The 18,903-nt window shown below is 34.1% G+C and overlaps 1 protein-coding gene across 4 annotated transcripts in view; it reads right to left on the bottom strand.

Moving 5' to 3' along the window:
* LOC106155752 (uncharacterized) overlaps positions 1–18,903 on the bottom strand; it is a 48,579-nt gene that overhangs the window by 27,546 nt on the left and 2,130 nt on the right. For 2 of the 4 annotated variants that reach the window (XM_013530739.2, XM_087000892.1), the window contains exons 4-13: positions 14,136–14,368; positions 13,376–13,525; positions 12,461–12,545; positions 8,966–9,011; positions 7,587–7,667; positions 6,178–6,284; positions 5,359–5,473; positions 3,502–3,577; positions 2,848–3,144; positions 2,375–2,511 (exon numbers count right to left, since the gene is read on the bottom strand). In XM_013530739.2, coding sequence (XP_013386193.2) covers positions 2,375–2,511; positions 2,848–3,144; positions 3,502–3,577; positions 5,359–5,473; positions 6,178–6,284; positions 7,587–7,667; positions 8,966–9,011; positions 12,461–12,545; positions 13,376–13,525; positions 14,136–14,368 — 1,327 coding nt within the window. Of the gene's footprint in view, positions 1–2,374; positions 2,512–2,847; positions 3,145–3,501; positions 3,578–5,358; positions 5,474–6,177; positions 6,285–6,599; positions 7,175–7,586; positions 7,668–8,965; positions 9,012–10,900; positions 11,003–12,460; positions 12,546–13,375; positions 13,526–14,135; positions 14,369–18,903 lie in introns of those variants that run through there. The other 2 variants (XM_013530764.2, XM_087000893.1) reach the window with 2 other exon arrangements.

The raw sequence follows: 18,903 nt of genomic DNA on the forward strand, positions 1-18,903 counted from the left end.
GAGGTCTACTGGTACCCACGCCTTGATGTAAAAGTGTATGTTTAATATATGTGTAGGATACTGCCATTCATGCAACATTAACTCATGCCCATTTCTTGAACACTTTACATCAGTAATGTTAATTTAACATGTTTATATAGATCTTAACCAAAGGAAAAAGAGAGACTTAAATGTTAACAATGTGTCTAAAACACAGGTGCATAGTCTGTCTCACAGTTGCCTTAAATTACCCTGGGTGCATTCCTAAACTCCCACCTGAGCTTGAACCTAGCTTGAAAAATAAAGTATGAACACAAAAATTTATCCCATGTCTCAATTCAGACAAAGAAATGAAATTATTCTTGCAATTCCAGCTTACCTCTTCACTACAGTGAACTGCAATCCATGACCCTGCCTCACTGATTCAAGCCTCACCCAAATGTTAACATCCTTTGATAATTCTTCAATCGTGTACAGTTAAGTTTATAATGTCCCTATTTTATACTTTCCATAATATAATAAAAGTTGCTGTTGAACCTTCCTTTAGCACAAATAGGTGTGCTCACATGATAAGTATGCCTAACCAAACAAGATGCCCATTCATGCATGTGAGCAATTATGATCTGGGAACTAAAATCAACACTAAGTATTGATTGTATTGAAAATGGGGATTTTAGTTGGCCAACAGATAGCAGCACTATATAGCATGGCCCCAAAGTCAATTATTTTCCACCCTAGGTGCCTTGAATGCAGGAAATGAGCCAATGAATCAAACCCATGCAGTTTAGCTTAGGGAAATTTTACATAAATACTGAACTTTTCTATAATTATGTGTTATTAAATTGCCCCAAAGTCTTAAGATATTATTTAGTTGCTTGATAAATTTACAAACAGACAAGTTTGATAGCTTAAACCCTGGTTTCTATTGTAAAAAATAATTGCATGGGTATTTGTTAAAAGTGTATTGGATTCTATATATATTTTTCAAATTGCCTCTGGCAGCTGCATGAAATGACTCACAGTCAATTTACATAAAATAATCCTTTATTAGGTGGTACTTCAAACAGATCCTTTAATAGGTGGTACTTCAAACAGATAGTGATATTTATCACAAGAATTTCATTCAAATGGTCTTTAAGTTAGTAGTAAATATGTTCAGTGAAAAACTATGTTCTAACTACACTATTAATACCCAGAGTAGAAATGCAATGAATGTTAAGTTACTAATCTGATTAGCCTGGTTTTTTAAGCTGCATTGAGCTGTATTTTAATCCTATGAATCATTTAGGTAAATTTTAAAATGAATATACGATAGTACACAAAATATGTTTTTGTCAATAATGAAACTATAAAAATTTAAATCTCATTTTATTTAATGCTTAACAACACAATCACCATCAATTTTTGATCATGTACTACTGTGGCTATGGACATTCAGCAAATGCAACTTGCACAGGGCTTAAGACCAATGGGAAATCAAAGCCTCATAAGTGCCAATTTGTGAAAAACTTCATAACTTCACAACTTCAAGAAAAATATGGCCACTGTGATGTCAGGCACAGATGATAGATTACAATATGTTGAGAAACACAGAATGTCGGTAAAGAAATGGTATACTTCTACAGAACTTTTTACACTAGATGTTTTCTTGCAACTATATGAATGTTTTCTTGCAACAGTATGAAAAACTAAACGACATATCCAAACTTTATCAAAACATTGCTTTCATGTAAATGGCAAATTCAGCTTAACTTCATATTCATTTAAAAAAAAACACAAAGTTGAACACAAATTTGCCATTAATGAATTGTCACTTGAAGCTAATAATATAGTTTTGTTGAAAAATATATACTCTACACATTCCCATTACAATAATGCAATATGACTTGTTTTCATACTTGAGATTTGCAAAAGTCAATGTTGTGATCAATCTTACCATGACAGTGACACAGTGTGAAGCTAAATGAAACAGTTCTATAAATTCCAAATGTAGGCAAAAGAAAAAACAGGGATGCATCAAACTGCGTAAGAAGGGACAGGAAATTAATATCAGATAGATGGAACTTCTGTACAACTGAACTGCAAATGTTTTACTAACTATTGAGTCAAAACCTAAAAAATTATGTTTGGTAATAAAACATGTTTTTTCAACCCAACATATTTTGCACAATGCCAAATAATCATAAACATATTAACTTGCTTAATTTTGACAATAAAAAATCTTCCAATGCCTATCAGAATTATCTTATTGAAGAGTCCCAATGGAACTGACTGGCAATTGTGAGATAAGATGACCTGACAGCTTTGAGTCATCAGACAGACAGACGGACAGACAGACAGACAGATATAAAAAACATAGCACCTAACATCATACTGGAGTACACAAGCAACTTACAAAGACTAGCTGGTCTCCTCCCTGCTGTAGAGCCTCCTCCTGTGTTTTGACACTGTCCCACTGCTGGTTGAGTGATTGCACTTCCTCCCCAGTCAGGTCAGGAATGGAACACCACAGTTCATCCTCATCCAGAGACACTGAAAATACACACTTTAACTGCAGATGTACTTAAATAAACTAGAAAGTTTCACAGTGTTTTTTTTTTCTCCTACATCCAGAAATATAACTCAATCCAATATAAATGCTGCACATCTCTTGTCGGTTTTAAGAACAACAACTAACCTGTCCAGAGGTTTCAAAACTATAAGTTACCACAAATAACAATATTTATAGTTTTCCACTCTTGGTGTATCTTATTTTAATTCTAAAAAATATTTTACTAATCTGAAAACCACACCAGGCCAAAGTTATACAGCAAATGGTTAGACAAAATTTTTATCTGCCTGGCAAAGAGCATTTGATTTTCAACAAACCTGGCACTGTTTTAAACACAGTGTCCTCTTCCCCAAACACATCATCTGGTGTAGTTAGAGCCTCTCTAGGAGCCCACGTATTCACAAAATTGTCATCAAAACCATAATCATTGCACACTTGTCCTTTGCTTGCGCCGCCCCATGTTTCCTCTGCTTCTGCTTGTTTGCGCAGGTTGAAAATATCTTCTCCTTTTATTCTGGGCTTTTCAAAACTGACTTTGTCGAAAGGATCAAAAACAAAGGGGATCTCCACTTTCCTTTCACTGACAGGGAGTTCCGTTCCATTTTCTTTTGCTTCTGCAAAGTTATAGAAAGCACAATTGTTTAATGTGATCAATCCTTCATTCTGTGACAATCAAAAGTAAGCCGAATGCAAAGGCTCTTTTCCATTTGTTTCATATTGCAGCAAGTACTAAGACATTTTCTTTTGCTTCAAAGATGAAATAAAAGCATGGAGAAATCATGAAAATACCTTTTGCACCATCTACTTGTTAACTGTTTTATCAAAATACTCTAATAGGTGTTATCATAAGCAAAATGTTATGATAATATCTGTTGGGTTTCTTTATAGAGTTACACTTTTTTTCTATGCCGTTGTGATAAAATGAAGAGTACAATATTGTGAAATACATGTAGGTTCTCTTTGGACCTCACCTTTCCTTTGCTCATACAATTGGTGGAAGGGGTCAAGGTCATGAACAACTTTGTGCTCCTTGGACAAAGATAGCATCTGCAATGGCAAAAGTAATGTCTGCAGGTTACGAAGAGCAAATAATTTCACTGAAACAGAAGATTAAATGTTAACCTTAGGAATGTTTTTCGGTATTTAATTATAAAACTAAAATCCAGAAACCTTTTACCCTAGACTTAGCATGGTAGATTGCCATGCATATCTCACTCCAAAAATCATATGAGGTACAAAAGAAACAGATAAATGACATTACTGATGCCAAACAAATAAATCTAGTTGGAGTTCTAGATACACTGTTAGGGGCTGATATCCTATTCTACACTGTAACAGGTTAGGTGCCCAATTATACACTTTTAAAAACTAGGTTCTGGCTTGTGTGCCTAAATCAAGTTTTCTTAACAATGACAAACTGCACTCGAATTTTTTCCTTCTTAGCTAAAATTACTGTTGATTATTTGGTGTTTTGACATTTGAAAACCTATTTAGAACAAAACAATTCCAAATCCCAATCAACACAAGCTGAAGAACAGAAATCTTACTAGATTAATACATGCCCCAAATGACTGCCAAATTGACATCCAATCATGGCAGTATATATGCATCTCTCTCAGTTTGTGCTCAATTACATTACAAGACAACTCGAAGTGACAACAGACCTATGGATGGTTGCTGATATGTTATTACTTTCCAGAAAATTGGCAGGAAATATTTGCAATATATCTGACCAAACAGCTTGATGAGCTAATAACATGTTATGCTACTGGCCAGGGTTAAGTTCAGAAAAAAATTCAATGTTTTGTGTATTTTTGTACAAAATAAATTGGAAGCAGTTTACTTAAAAATTGATATTTATCTTAAAAAAATGTTATGGTTATTGACCATGCAGTTACTTCCTCTACAGATGGCGTGAAACAGATCAAAGTTCTACTTTCAATTTCAGAGCTGAGAACAAGTTTCAACTTAGGTTTTATGTGAGATATATCCCAATTGTAACAATATCCTTATTTTTCATTAGGCTCTGGTTTATAAAAACAGCTGGGTGTCTTCCTCAGAGCCCTCCTGAAATATAATCATCTTTATAAATAAAACCCATTGCCTTGGACTTGTGTCATTGCATCATATTTTATCTACTGCAGCTAGCTGTTTCCTAATCTCACCAGTTTTTCCAAAAAATCACTGTTGGTGATATTATATAATATAGAACAAATTTACGGCATAATTCTAACATGTTAATGTGAAGCAGAACATGTTGCATTACAAAGGTCTCACCTAACACATTTCATTTTTTTTAAATTAGACAACAGACTGCTTTTTAGTTGTGTTACCAGAGGCTTAAATCCTTTGCTGACCTCAGGCGACAGTCTAGCCCATTATCATACATTAAATTACTAGACAATTAAATGAGGCATTTATATAGGTCCCTGAAAATCTGCATATTTGTTAATATGCTCTATTTCTTCTTTGTAAATTCACTTTGATCAAGAGTCATACTTATACTGAGTGTCTGACAAACAACTGATTTTGACTTAGCATATTTTTTGGATGGTAAATCATCAAAATTGTTCTTATGTTTTTAATAGCATACATGTACACCTTACATAATAAGCACAAGCTAGAGTGTGTATCTATTAAGAACAAAGGAAAAATTAAGATTAAACCCCCATAATGTCCCTAAACTAAACTGTGATGCAGTATCATAAGAAGATTTCTAGTTTCTTCACTGCAATATTTCATAACAGACAGCTAAGCTGTTTAACAACAATGATAGAATATTACACTAAGAGAGCTATTGTTTCAGTTTATTAAAACAGCTAGCTCACCTGTCTGACTCGCTTAGCCTCTGCTTCCTGCTTGTTTACTTCTGCTGACAGCTTCTGCTCATCTAAGATTATTTTCACTGTTTGCTGTCGAACCTTCTCATGTTCCTTCTTTAATCTAAAAAAGTAAGTGAAGTGATGAGGTCATCACAACTGCTATAAATAATTTTTCTAAATAGTTTGAATTGATTTCTGCAGTTCATGTTTGAGATTTTACATACACACAAGATATAATAATTACCTAGAAAATAAAAGTCAAAATTTGCTACTTAACAAAAACAATACTACTACCCCCCCCCCCTCCTCATTTCAGCAAAAATTTGCAAAGCAGCACATTTTGTCTTCTAACATTTAAAAGCAGTACCATGTGTATTTACTCTACACCAGCACGAGCAGTTAAGACCACATGGAAGGGTATAACTGCTTAACAAAAGATGATATTGATTTCACACCAGTAATGAAGAAAAAACACTTTGTTGCCTTGCTATTGATTTCTGCATTGATTAAATCAATAATACCTTTAGTTATGGTAGACATAATTAGCTCGGCAGAATGTCTGAATAAATATAAACCTTCTCAACCTGCTTCCCACAATCTGTAGTATGATTGCAAAGAATGAATCACTGATATCACAGCTATCGACAGCAACTATCTGTGATAGCTGTGAGTACATTTTTTTTATTTCTATTCAGGCAAACATATTAGTGTAAACATTTATATTTGTATGGAGATAGGCCTGTACATGCACAGCATAATGGAATTTCCAACTATTTACTTTCATATATATACAGACACCTGCTCCTAATGAAACCAAACAAATACCTGGCTGCAACTGCCTCCAATTTTTTCACCTTGTCCTGCTCATCCTGGAGTTTTTCCTGAAATCCACCTGTACCCTCTGAGCTACTTGAGGCTTTGAATAATTTGTGCTGAAAGAAAAAAAAACACCCTAAATTTTGGGAACAGGTAGTGATTCTCGGTCTAATTTTGATAGTCTTAGCATGGGACAGACAGTGACCAACTAATTAGTAGATAATGGCCCTGGGTCACACAGTTACAGGTATGTTGTACATGATGAAAACAATCTAGAGAGCACCCATTATATAATCACCATAGATTTCAATATGCCTGGAGCAGTGACCCTTGTGTCCTCCTTGACTGGGCTCTTACTCTGGCATTCTGCTTCTTCTGACTAATAAATTTTTAGTTAAAGAATGAATGGACAGCTGGTGAAAAATACTTACTTAATGATAATATAGCCGAGACATAATAATAATAATATAGCTAAGACATATATCACAGTTGATGTCCACAACATGCAAGCTTGTGTCCAGTGTCAGGTCAGATGACACTGTGTGACCTGTGGGGAGTCCAGCACCCTGTGTGTCTGGATGACTATCCTCATACAAACACATAGAATTGATATTAAAGAGGCCAGAAGAAGTTCTCTTATATACAGGGTACTGGACATCAAATTAGCACTGGTTGATTTGTCACTGCAGAGTAGTGTTCATGCAACTGAAATGTACTACTTACTGGTACATGTGGTCTTTGTTTAACAGCAACAGTATGAGAAGACCTTTCTAAAACTTATTATTAACAAGTTATGGATTCTCATGCATTATAATAATTTTTGGTCCCTTTGATTCAAAACTTGTGAAGAATGGTGTTCAGGAAGACATTGTTAAAGATTCCAAGAAAAGTGGCATTTTCACAACATAACCAGTTGACTAACTCAGTTAGACTTACTAGAGTACATGATGTACTGTATTTCAGCCAAAAGGAACATTGCAGCAAATTTCAACTATTAAAACAGAATGCTAATTTTAAAGTTATGGTGAAAAATAAAGAAATACTTGCAGGTATAGAAATACAGCAAACAGTGAAATGACATTATTTTGTAAAAAAAACTAGATTATGTTAATCTTGATCTGTAGTTAAAAATACCAAACCTACAAGTAGACTTCAAATAAAACAAATGTAGAGTCTGGCAGTTATAGCACAACAGAGATTGCTGTCTGGTGTGACAGCAATGGCATCCATCAGCTACAATGACAACATGAATAGATTCTAATGATCAGAATACAGTAAACAAAGACGCTTTAACTGCCTGTATGTAAAAAGAAGGGTCATTTTGTTCTATTATGACACTGCAGATATTTTATGTTTTCCTATTTTTTTTTTGACAAAATATCTTAAATAATTTTACATTTACATGGCATTGTAATTACCTTTTGTATGGCAAGTCGGACTTTCTCTTTCTTTAGCTCCACTCTCTTGTTCTCTCGTTCAGCTTGTGCCTTCCTTCTTTCCTGGAAAACCCAGTCAAACAGTTTTTTTATACTACTGGGCATTTCTGCAAATACTATACTCCAGAGTTTAATCCTGCCGAGCTGCTTGGTCTCCTGTTGTCAAATTAGTCATTACATTTCAGACAGCCAAGATAACGGTATCACATGGGTGCTCTGATCAGGAGTGCATCCTGAGGGAGAGTGCAGCAATTTCAATAGGTACTTTATACATCCCAAAGGAATGCCAAAATAAAGCACATTTGTCATTCCCAGTATTTTAGCCTTTGTAAATGAGATCTTTTGGCTAATGTTCATGACAAAAGAGCACTTTTAGGAGATGAAGTGTGTAACTGCTCGTAGGTTTGCAATAAGGTTTTAGAAATCAGCTCTTTGCAAAAGTTGACAAAATTTTATGGGGAAAGTTCAGAAATGCAGTCCATGTCAGCCATTATTCCTTTACATGCAAACCATTCTGTTTGACAAAACTTGACAACCATAGGTAATAAACTTTGTGGTCTTCAATACCAATGCAGCAGAGACGACAGATGATGATTGTAATATACAGAACACCTAGTACATAATCATATTCATACAGCTGAACATGATAACAAATATATATCTATGCACATGTATACAGACAAGTTCAGTCACCAGTAGAATACAAGTAGAACTTTTTCAACAGTCCACATATTGCTATTGCCTGCAGCACTGCGGTTCATGCTAAACCATTGCCAATTGTGCACACACCCCGACACTGAGATACAGGTGAACCCCTTGTAAATAACAGTGCTATGAATATAAAACTATGTCACCCAGCTCAGTATGAACTTTGACCCAACCCTTGGAGAGAGCAAAAACTATTTTTTATGAGTTCAGCCAATAGCCAAAAACTGAAACGCTCCAGAATACAGATCAGGGCTGATAATTATGATGTTCACATGTGCATATAACCATGAGGAACCAGAATAATTACCTTTAATATTTTTGTGATGAGCAAAGTTAATAGCTTCCCTATTCTCTAAATTCCCAAAATATCACATTTTAGACCAATGCTTACTATGTTCAAGCTTTCATTCCTAAAAAATTCAGTTCTTTAGAAACTTTTTATCTATGCCAAAATAAACATCATTCTATACACAAGATAATAAAAAATGCCAACAATGGCACTTTAAATTCTATACCTGAGCAGGCACAATGAACATAATTCTAGGACCTTCTTTTGATCCTGAAAGGGTATACTTCATTTTTTAAAAAGAAATTTTAAGTATTTGCCCAAGTAGCATGCCCTACATACAATCTCAATAGAGATATCACCTCACCTTCAGTGCCATCAGACTTGTTTTCTGTTTTTCCATCACAGCCAATCTGAAATGATAAAACATGTTATGCACAATGTGTTCCTTACACACATGCATTCATCTCTGTATTGTATAAATACTAACAAAAGAAAAAGATTCCCGCAGGCTATCAAATAACAACAATATGAGATATAATTACCTGACAGAGGTTTGAAAGGGACACAACTGATACTGTAACTAAAAGGTAAATCAACACAAAAAAAGTTACATATTTCTACATCTAACTCTATGACGATATTGAAGGACATAAATATAAAACTAGATTATCATTACTCTAAAAAATATTTGTTAGTCTGGAAGAGGTTCATTGTTAACTTTCCCAGGTAAAACGAGACAGTACAATAAAATGCCACACTCCATTTCAACAAAACATTACATGGGTAACGCAAAGTGCAGCATGGAGACTTAACTCTCATATGACAACTGCTGTTAACTGGTGAGATTAATGTCAGGAGATGTCCAGGGACAAATGCTCAAAAATGCACAAAAACCATTTCTTTACAGCATCATTCGATTAGTTTGAGATAATAGTCATTTTTTAAGTGATCAGAAAGTTAAACATTGTTAGTTTGTCTTATGACACAATTATTTCTTTTTGCATAAATCAGTGAAGATTTATAAATCAAAATGATATAAACAATTAAGTGCATTATTATTATGAATCAAGAAGCCAAAGGTGTCTACTTGACAACACATCAGGTGGTGAACATCTCAAAACCTTCATGAAATACATGCTTTAAATTAGTACTGTCTTTTTCAACATTCCTTATGGTTGATCTGGTTACCAAGACAAACAGCAAGAATGACACTGAAGAATTTTAAAATGTGCAGAGAGGGATTGGTTCTTTACATACACTCATGACACTTTGTACATATTATTAATACTTACTTTTTGCACAATTCAAAATACAAAGTTTAATCCTTTTTTTTTTTGTAATATGCAGCCAAATAATATGTTTGGACTACCAATTTTCGCAGCAGATAGCTGGTAGGTAGTACATATGCCAATGTTTCTTCATGCATATATTTTTCTAACGAATGTCATAGCAAAGTTTGCCAAGTGTATCCAAAATCTCATGTATGGCAAATATGTCATAAGTTCTCATAACATTTCTCTTTAAAACAAAAAAAATTATGTCAGCTATGTAAACACAAAATTGTTAATAGTACACTGCACCAAGTGTTGTTCAAAGGGGAGACCACTTGGGGCAAAGGTTTTTTTTTTTTTTGCCAGTTGTGAGAAGTGTTCATAAAACACATTATTAAGTAATACTAACTCGATTACACTGTACTATTCACCACAAATTACACAGAATGTATGAACATGCGCCATCACAAAGACATAGTATGACATGCCCATGCATACAAGTTTTTCATAACATACAAAACAACTCAAGCAACATAACTTGATTTAACATCAACATATAATCTTGATAAATACATATTGCTATTATCTGACATAGAATCTATTTCCAACTGTCAGAAAAAGAGCACACATCCTCAGTATTGCCAGAATAACCACATTCTACAATATAACACACAGTTTAAAGTTGGTTATACTGCTCTTTTTGAAATAGGCTGACAAAGTTCCATTTATTCAATGGTTTATGATAACACTACTTATTCAAATTCCATATTCTCTTTGGTTTATTGGATGAAATGGTTAGTATCTAAATTGTTAGTATTTAGTAATTGTGCAGGAAGCAACTGGTAATATTGCTACAGTTACACAGATAGGAAACAGATGATATTCCAAAACCAAAAATGTGTTTGAGTGCATTTACAGGGCTATGCCTTTGGATCACTTACCTTGGTGTAGATGGAGGTGGATGTTAGCTAGCTTAGGGAGAAAATGAGCAAACACAATGGAGAGCTGGAAGAAGCTATCAGACTAACCTGTGAGTTAAAATGCACTAAGTCTCCCACATTGGTAGTAGTAGTAGAACAGATACCACATCGAAGAAAACAAAGGACACGAGGAGGAGTGCTGGAAAGACCCTGGAGGAAAAGAGATGTGTGTGTGTGTGTGTGTTTGTGTGTGCACGCACAACTATTTCAAGCAAAGTTATGAGTGCTGCAATGAAAATGATTTTGTTAAAGCAGCTACTTCAACAAATTGCTCTCAAAAAGCATCTACAAAAAGAATGTGATGATATGAAGTTTATATTTAGTTAATAAAACGTCATGAATTTGGACTTTTTCTTTCTGTTTAAATTAACTACACTTAGTAAATTAAACCACTCAAAATAAATATCATTTTGTATTTATTTTCACCATTTTGTATACTTATTGGTTAAGAATTAAGTATAAGTTTGAAAAGAATGTAGTTTGTATTATACAAGTAAAAAGTCTTTGAACAAAGTGAACAAAGCAGAGATAAAAGTCTGAACACAGCCTTACTCCTTTCTTGTCAAAGTTGTAAATGGTCTAGGCAGAGGGAAGGATTTTCTGTATTCCCCTTACTAGTAACAAAGCAAGTTTAACCACTAATTTATTTTTATTCAACATACATTTGCAAGGTTTGAGATTACTTTAACTTTTTTGATGCAAAACACACAAGAAAGGTATGTTCATGAAATTTTGTTTAGCATGAACAAAATCAAACAAATATTTTGAGAGTTCATTGTTTTCAAATGCATGGCTGTGCTCAAGTTTACTTTATGCAATTAGAGAAATTAACAAAAATGCACCAAAATCTGTTAAATGGAGTACTTGTTCACCATTAAGTGTTTGGATAAATTATGCTTTTGTTCATGATAAGTAATGTTATTGTTTAAATTCAGTATTAAATAAAATTCTATGTAATCTTGGCAACCAAAAAAAAAAAAAAATTGTTTGCATGGTAAAGCTTACTTTGACAAGAAAGGTGGTCAAGATAACTTTTAAATAAAAAAGTCTCATGCACAGTAGATAACTTTTAATATTAAACCATAACCTAGTTCATCGCATACCTGTAAAATATTTGTCTAAAATTATTCCATATCAAAAGGAAATATGTGTTTGTCCCCAATTTCCTGAACATTAACCAAAACAAACTACAATGTGATAGTATTTGTAGTTTTGAACTTGTATTAATTCAGAAAATTTCTACAAAATTCAAGAAATCATGATGGTGAATATAATGGTAAATATGTATGTAATATATTTATTTATAGAATTCTTTCACACGTTACCCAACACCAAGTTACAAACATCAGAGTGCATTTCTATATGCAACAGTATTCAATGGCCTACAAAGCAATATACATTTAGCACCTTTACTACCATTCTATGAGCCATAATTTCTAAACATTTAAAATGGATATTTAAGAATTACCATGAAAATATTTAGTGCAGTGAACAAAACTAAAAAGTAAATATTTAATACAATTTCTATAGTCTTCGGTTAGGCTCAGGTCTATTTCTTATATCTAACTTTACATTTAAAACCAAGTAATTAAAAAAACTCGAGATTACCTCCTGTTTTTCGACAGCAGAGTTCCAGGTAGAGCTTTTGCAGGTGCCAGAGAGAGAAAATCCACAGGTCCTTCAATCTTGTTACCTAAAATCATGAACCAAATATCGTGATTATTATTGTTACCAAGTGTTCTCCTGGCATGTCTTAGTGCCAACAGCCATCAGCCTTACTGATAAGCTAGAAGGAAAACAGCCACAATATACCTGTTAACAGAAATAAACTTCCTTCAATAAACACTTTCATCAATGTGTGAAATATACTGATTGAACATGACAGTGAAATGGCTCTTTAGCTTTCACAACCACTGAAATCACCATCTGCATTTGTACAAAATCAGAATATTTACCAAATGATCTGCGAGTTGTATAAGACAAATCATCATGTGATCTTATAATGCACAGTGAGGAGCTCTCTGTCGGATCAAAATTAGTGCCTGTTTCCATGGTGACAAACTATATGCTTATATATAAAACTGTGAGATCTCATATAGCAAACTTTCACAAGCAAAAATCAATGTTATAGGCTGTTTTTGTGTATGCATGTTGAAAGGTGATATTGTAAAAACATTAAACCTTTTATGTATAAGGGTGAAACTTAAAGAACTGTGAATTTAGTATGAGAGAGTCATTTTAATATGACATGCATAACATGGTTAATTGGTGCTGTTGTGCAAATAGGCTGAACAGAGCTCTAGATCACAAGTCATAAAGAAATCTGTGGATGACTGTTATCACCTTTCATTTAGCACACCAAATTGCTTTTGGACCAAATTGTCATCTAGTGAAAAACACCAGTTTATGAACTTCATGGCTAATCCAGTAGAGGAAGGTGTGCACTGACCTAAATCATAATATTATATAAGAATGAACTTTGTTGAATTTCATAGACATTTTCTCTAAAAAACATGACCTCACCTTCTTTGGCATATTTAAGCATATGACAGGCGACGGCAAATTCTTCTTTGTCAAGTGTCCCACTGGCATCGTGGTCAGCCAGGTCCCATATCAGAGCTAGTTCACCCAGGGGAAGTCTGCTCTCCAGAAAGACTGGATAAGCACACTTACCTGAAAGTGAAGAAATAACAGACTTGCAAAATATTGCTAACTTCTCCCCATCAAAGTAAATGCAATAAGTGGCACTTAAAATCCGTAAAAAATGATATTTATTACTGCTTATAAAACAGCATCGTGCTGTGAACTGACAGATTTGTTCTCAGATTTATTCTAAAGAACTTCCATTGTGACCAAATACAGGAAATAGATTCATTACACCAAAAATTGCATTTTTTATTCACTGTTTAATAAAACTTACCTTCACAATATTAAATTGTTTCTATATATATCTAAACCTTACTACTTGTCCTATTTATCAATACTTCCTGATATTTATACTGAAGATAGACTGACTCTTCTTAGTTCCACTCTTTTATGCTTGCTGTGTCTAAAAACTAAGCTCAACATAAGCAGCAAATGTGATATATATATTTACTTTAGTATGATATTATACCCTCCAAATCTGAGGCATGCCCTAGGACGGTATAGAAGGTGGAAAAAAAGAATTGTTGTATTTGCTGCCTATGGTGAGCTTAACCTATCAGACTGGTGACAGGATCTATTTGTACTGAAAAGGGTTAGCCCATGTGCAATTTAAAGACAACAGTTTACTCTCTCTCACCATCAACAAAACCTCTATTTGCTGTGTCTTCCACACTGAACACAGCCTGATAGGCTGCCCTCTCTCTGTCTTCTATGACTGGAACCAGAACTTGTTGAACAGAGGGCAACTGGAGGAAATCTGGGAGCACTTTGGGCAGACTCTTGCCTTGAAGAAGTCCTTGGATCAGATGCATTGCTATGGTGAACTCAGCAACATCTAACATGTTGTCCTTGCCCATATCTGCTAAAATCCTGAAGATATAAATAATTGATAAATCAACACAGAGCAGGATTGATCTAGAAAAATACCGTGAATGTATGTTTTCATCAAAAGTTTAAACATATGTTTGACCAAAAGACATCTTATAAGTATCTAAAATTGAGAACACTACCTAACTATCTGATTTGTTAAACTGTTTTTATTCCTACTAGACATTCATTTATCTTAAAGTCTTCCTTCTCTTTAGTCTTCTTTCTTTTCTTTATATTTTCAAATTTTAATTATAAAAATTTCAAATCTAGTATAAAGGGCCCTGTTGCACAGAAAATTTTTTAGATAAGCACAGATTGGAATGCAGACAACAAAGTCATCTTTGCAGTACTGACCTCAGAGAGTTTCAAATATAGTTAGACTGATAAATGTTAGTTGTCTTAGATAACAGGTTAAATTACAATGTTGAACAGAAAATGGTGACAAGCAAACACTGCGTTGTTCATTATTTGGGTCACCACTTATCACTTGTCAGTTTCTTTCATTAATTATTACATGGATTGGTCAATTTTATACCATATTCATTGATTTTTACACTCACAACTTTTTGTGGTGTAAACAGAGGCTTACCTTGACAAGTGAAATGTGCATAAGGATGTTGAAATGAAACTAAAAAAATTGATCTTGATCAATCAATCTGACTTATGTCATGATATATAATACAAAAGGTATTTTCTATTTGGACCAATTTCATATTCTCAGTGGTTTTGTTCATGGGCAGCTATAGCTTTAGCCCACCTCTAAGTTTGATAACAATGTTGGACCCAGGGCTTACTTTTCAAGATAAAAAAAGGACTTTTGATTCCAATTGAAATACATATTAGTTGCCTTAATCATGATATGTAATTGATTAGAAATAAGACTTTGTGAAAACTGCAGGCCGTAGCCGGGGGGGGGGGGGGGGGGGGGGGGGGGGGGGGGGGTTTCGCACGGGCGGACTCAGAGATATATTCTGACAGTCTTCCAAATTATATTTGTTGATCCATCCTCCATTTTGACCATCTTCCAACAGAAAAAATTAGATACCCATCAATGTAAACTTGAAAATCTGACCGTCTTCCAGAAGACCCAGAAGACGGCCTAAATCCGCCCGGGTTCGGGAGGTTCAAAAGAACCCCCCTTTTTGCTGGGCAAAGGTCCCCTCTGGGTAAAATTTTACCTAGGTACAGGAAGATTTCATGGTAAAAGGGCCACTTTCTCAGAAAGAGAACCCCCCTTTTGAAATTGCTGGCTACGGGCCTGAACTGTCTACAGGCTTTGCCAAGCCCACTGACATAGTTTTTTTTCTATTGTGTAATGGTAATCCATAATCACAGTTTATGCATACATAATGTGTCCTGAACCCTGTTATACCATGCAGGGTCAACAGGACAACTCTTAGCTAATATGACCTCTCTTGAGATCTTGCTGTCTACTACAAACGACAAATTATACTACAGCATGCAATCCCTATTTTTCAACAGCTAATGCAGGGGTAACAATTTAACTCTTGACCATCAGCTAATTCTAAGATAAAAAAGATGTGCATCCTTGTCAACAATACAATACATTGTATTCAATATTGCGATTTCATCTTGGTTCAATACAAGCACAACTGAGGTGAAATGCTTGACAATGGCTCCCACATTTATCTGGAATCTATATACTGGTCAACCATACAAAATAGGGACTATGCCCACCAATCATGTAATATTCCAATGGAATTTTATGCAGCAAAATATTCAAGTCAAGCGGAAAATTAGAGGACAAAGTGACAGGCATGTGAAAACATTGTGCCTCTCCATTTGGTGCACTAGAGCACTGCTGTTGCCCTGACAGAGGGAACAGGAGAGCCCAACATTCTTTAATTTATTATATGTACTAGTATTCCTTTTTTAAGGTCAGTAACAATAATGAGCCAAGAAAGCCATCTTTCAAACAAGGTAAATGGATATAAGAAAATAAAAGATACCTGCAGCATTTTACAAACCCAGTGACCACATTTCTAACTGGATAATCATAAACCACCTGTGGATTCTCTTACAATGTATTTAGCAATTTATTTCCCAAATAGATGTCATCCAAATTACATGACAATCATAAACATTTCATTCAGCATGGGACTGAAAGCAGTTTAAAAAAAACACTTTTCATGAGTTATGGTAGATAATATTTCTTTTAGCAATGTAACTAATTTTCCAACATCAATGACAGATCACCCAAATATAACGTAAAAGAAAAATATAATAATAATAATAAAATAAAAAATAAATAAAAAATAAAAAAAAACACCTCTACCCAATATGTATGACATCAAGCACGACTTATTTCAATAATAAGGTCTGAGAAGGTGTTGCAAATCACATGCTCTTTCCTAAGAATTTTAATAACAGAGGAAGCGCCCTGATAATTGGTTTGGGCCAGTATCATACAGGAAAGCCTTAAAGTGCACAGACTAAATATATATATATTAAGTGTATGCTTAAGGCTATGCATGTCATCCAGTTGTATTTTACATAAACCATTTATGTCTTAATTATTACTGGACTTCTTAATTTGTCTAGTACACTGGTCTTCTGTACTTAGAATTCTCATTTTGTAAGCACAGTTATTGTAATAAGATTTAAAAAGTTGAATTTATATCTGCTAAAGGCTTCTAGCCATTTGAACCAGCACTTTAGCAAGCTCATTACTTGCCTGTGAAAAAGGAAACCAGTTTTTAAAATTACATAATATAATCAGTTTTATTTGCAGGACTCTTAGATGTAAACAGACCCCTGATTAAAAACAACATAAACACCCATACACTCCCTGCTTCTTTTCCTCGTCCTAAATTTGACACTTAACATGAACGATTCCCTCTTGAACTTATTTCTGTTCACTAATCTTCTATAGGTGTGTTTGCATCATCAACATACCACTAACAATGCCCTGACCTTGTTGTCTGAGCACCATGGCTGACAGATCACATTGTATGAACAGAAAGAACCAGTGCACACAAATCTGCTCTCTCAGTGGTGACCCACACTTCAAACCTTCAGTAATTTACTTAGAATTTTTTTAAAGCACCTGCTCTAATAGAAGACTTACAGGTAGACAGGGCATTTCATTAAAAAAAAATATCTATTAATATGTATTAGAATTACTCAAAATGATTGATACTTAAAATATTTATGTGTGTTTACGTGTGTGTGCATGTGTGCATGTAAAAAGAGAAACGATCCTTCAATGCCAGGATGTCAGGACACTTTACAAGAATTATCTAATGAGTACATTACGACAAGAGATATGACATTTTGTAATCAGACCATTCAGTGACAAAAATCCAGAAAATTTTATGAGTGATGTCCTACCTATGTGCCATGTCCTCCATTTTCCTTAAATTATTTAACATTTATGTGTATGAACACTGAATTCAATCATTTTCACTTGTTGCTATGATATACTGTATACATGGATTTTTTGATAAATATGATCCTGTATTTCAGGTCAATGTAATTCACAGAAGTCTGATTATTCTATAACTTTGTAGCCCACCAATATTTCAGTAATTTTTACTCCCACTGTTAAAAAGCAAACTGTACACTCATGAATGTGGTCTAACATTCTTTACTGGTAAATCTTGACACAAGAATGCCTGGTTTCTCAGCTGAGTTGACACCTGGAGGGTATACCTATAGTGATTAGAACAAAGGAGGTGTTACAAACTCCTCCCCAAATGCACAGCCACCAGTGTATGTTATTAATTTCACCTCAATAAGCTGTCCATATCAACAGTACCCTTTCCTTATCAAACATGAGTATCTTTTCCTATAGGGAAACTTATTAAAAGTTCTAACAGAAAGAAAGAAAAAAGGACCACTTTATAAATTTCTTAGTCAGCCTTTTATCTTAACACAAAAGAAAACAAATTCCTAAAAAATAAATTAAGTTTTAAAAATAAATATCCTTTTCTATTGTTGTCCTCATTCCAAGTATCTGATACTTTATGCTACAGTGCATGTTTATTTGAACAATGTACTGCTGCTGTGCTCCAATTCCTCCGCCAAACTGCAGGAGCAGGTCAGGTATCAGCCTTTGACTTCTGGCTTATTATTATATGACGGGTTTTTGAAAGTGAGTTCTGTAACAGTGGCATTTTCACTGTATTATGATTCAGGTGTGTAATATTATAAACTGGTTTGAATTATGGATTTCAAATCTTTCCATCATGATCATCTAGTGCAATTAAAACAAAAGCTGATATATACATATATATATATAAAACAAGTTCTACTAACTTTTTATTTTCTCTATAAAATACACCTTATTTGAATAAAACAGTGATAAAATCACCTGCCAGCAAATGTTTAACAGTAATGAGATGTTTTGTACATGCCTTGGCTGTTGTTTGATTAGTTTATTTACCCTTTCCACATAACAAGAGCAAAGTAACCCTAGAACTGTTATTTGAATAGTTCCCTTTCTACATAAATGTTTGAAGAGAAAGGTGGTTACATAATTAGAATGACTTCCTCACTTGTGGAAAGAGCTTACA

Source organism: Lingula anatina, chromosome 1, assembly GCF_051362555.1.
Source record: "Lingula anatina isolate TDL-2025a chromosome 1, LinAna3.0, whole genome shotgun sequence".
Lineage (NCBI taxonomy): Eukaryota > Metazoa > Brachiopoda > Lingulata > Lingulida > Lingulidae > Lingula > Lingula anatina.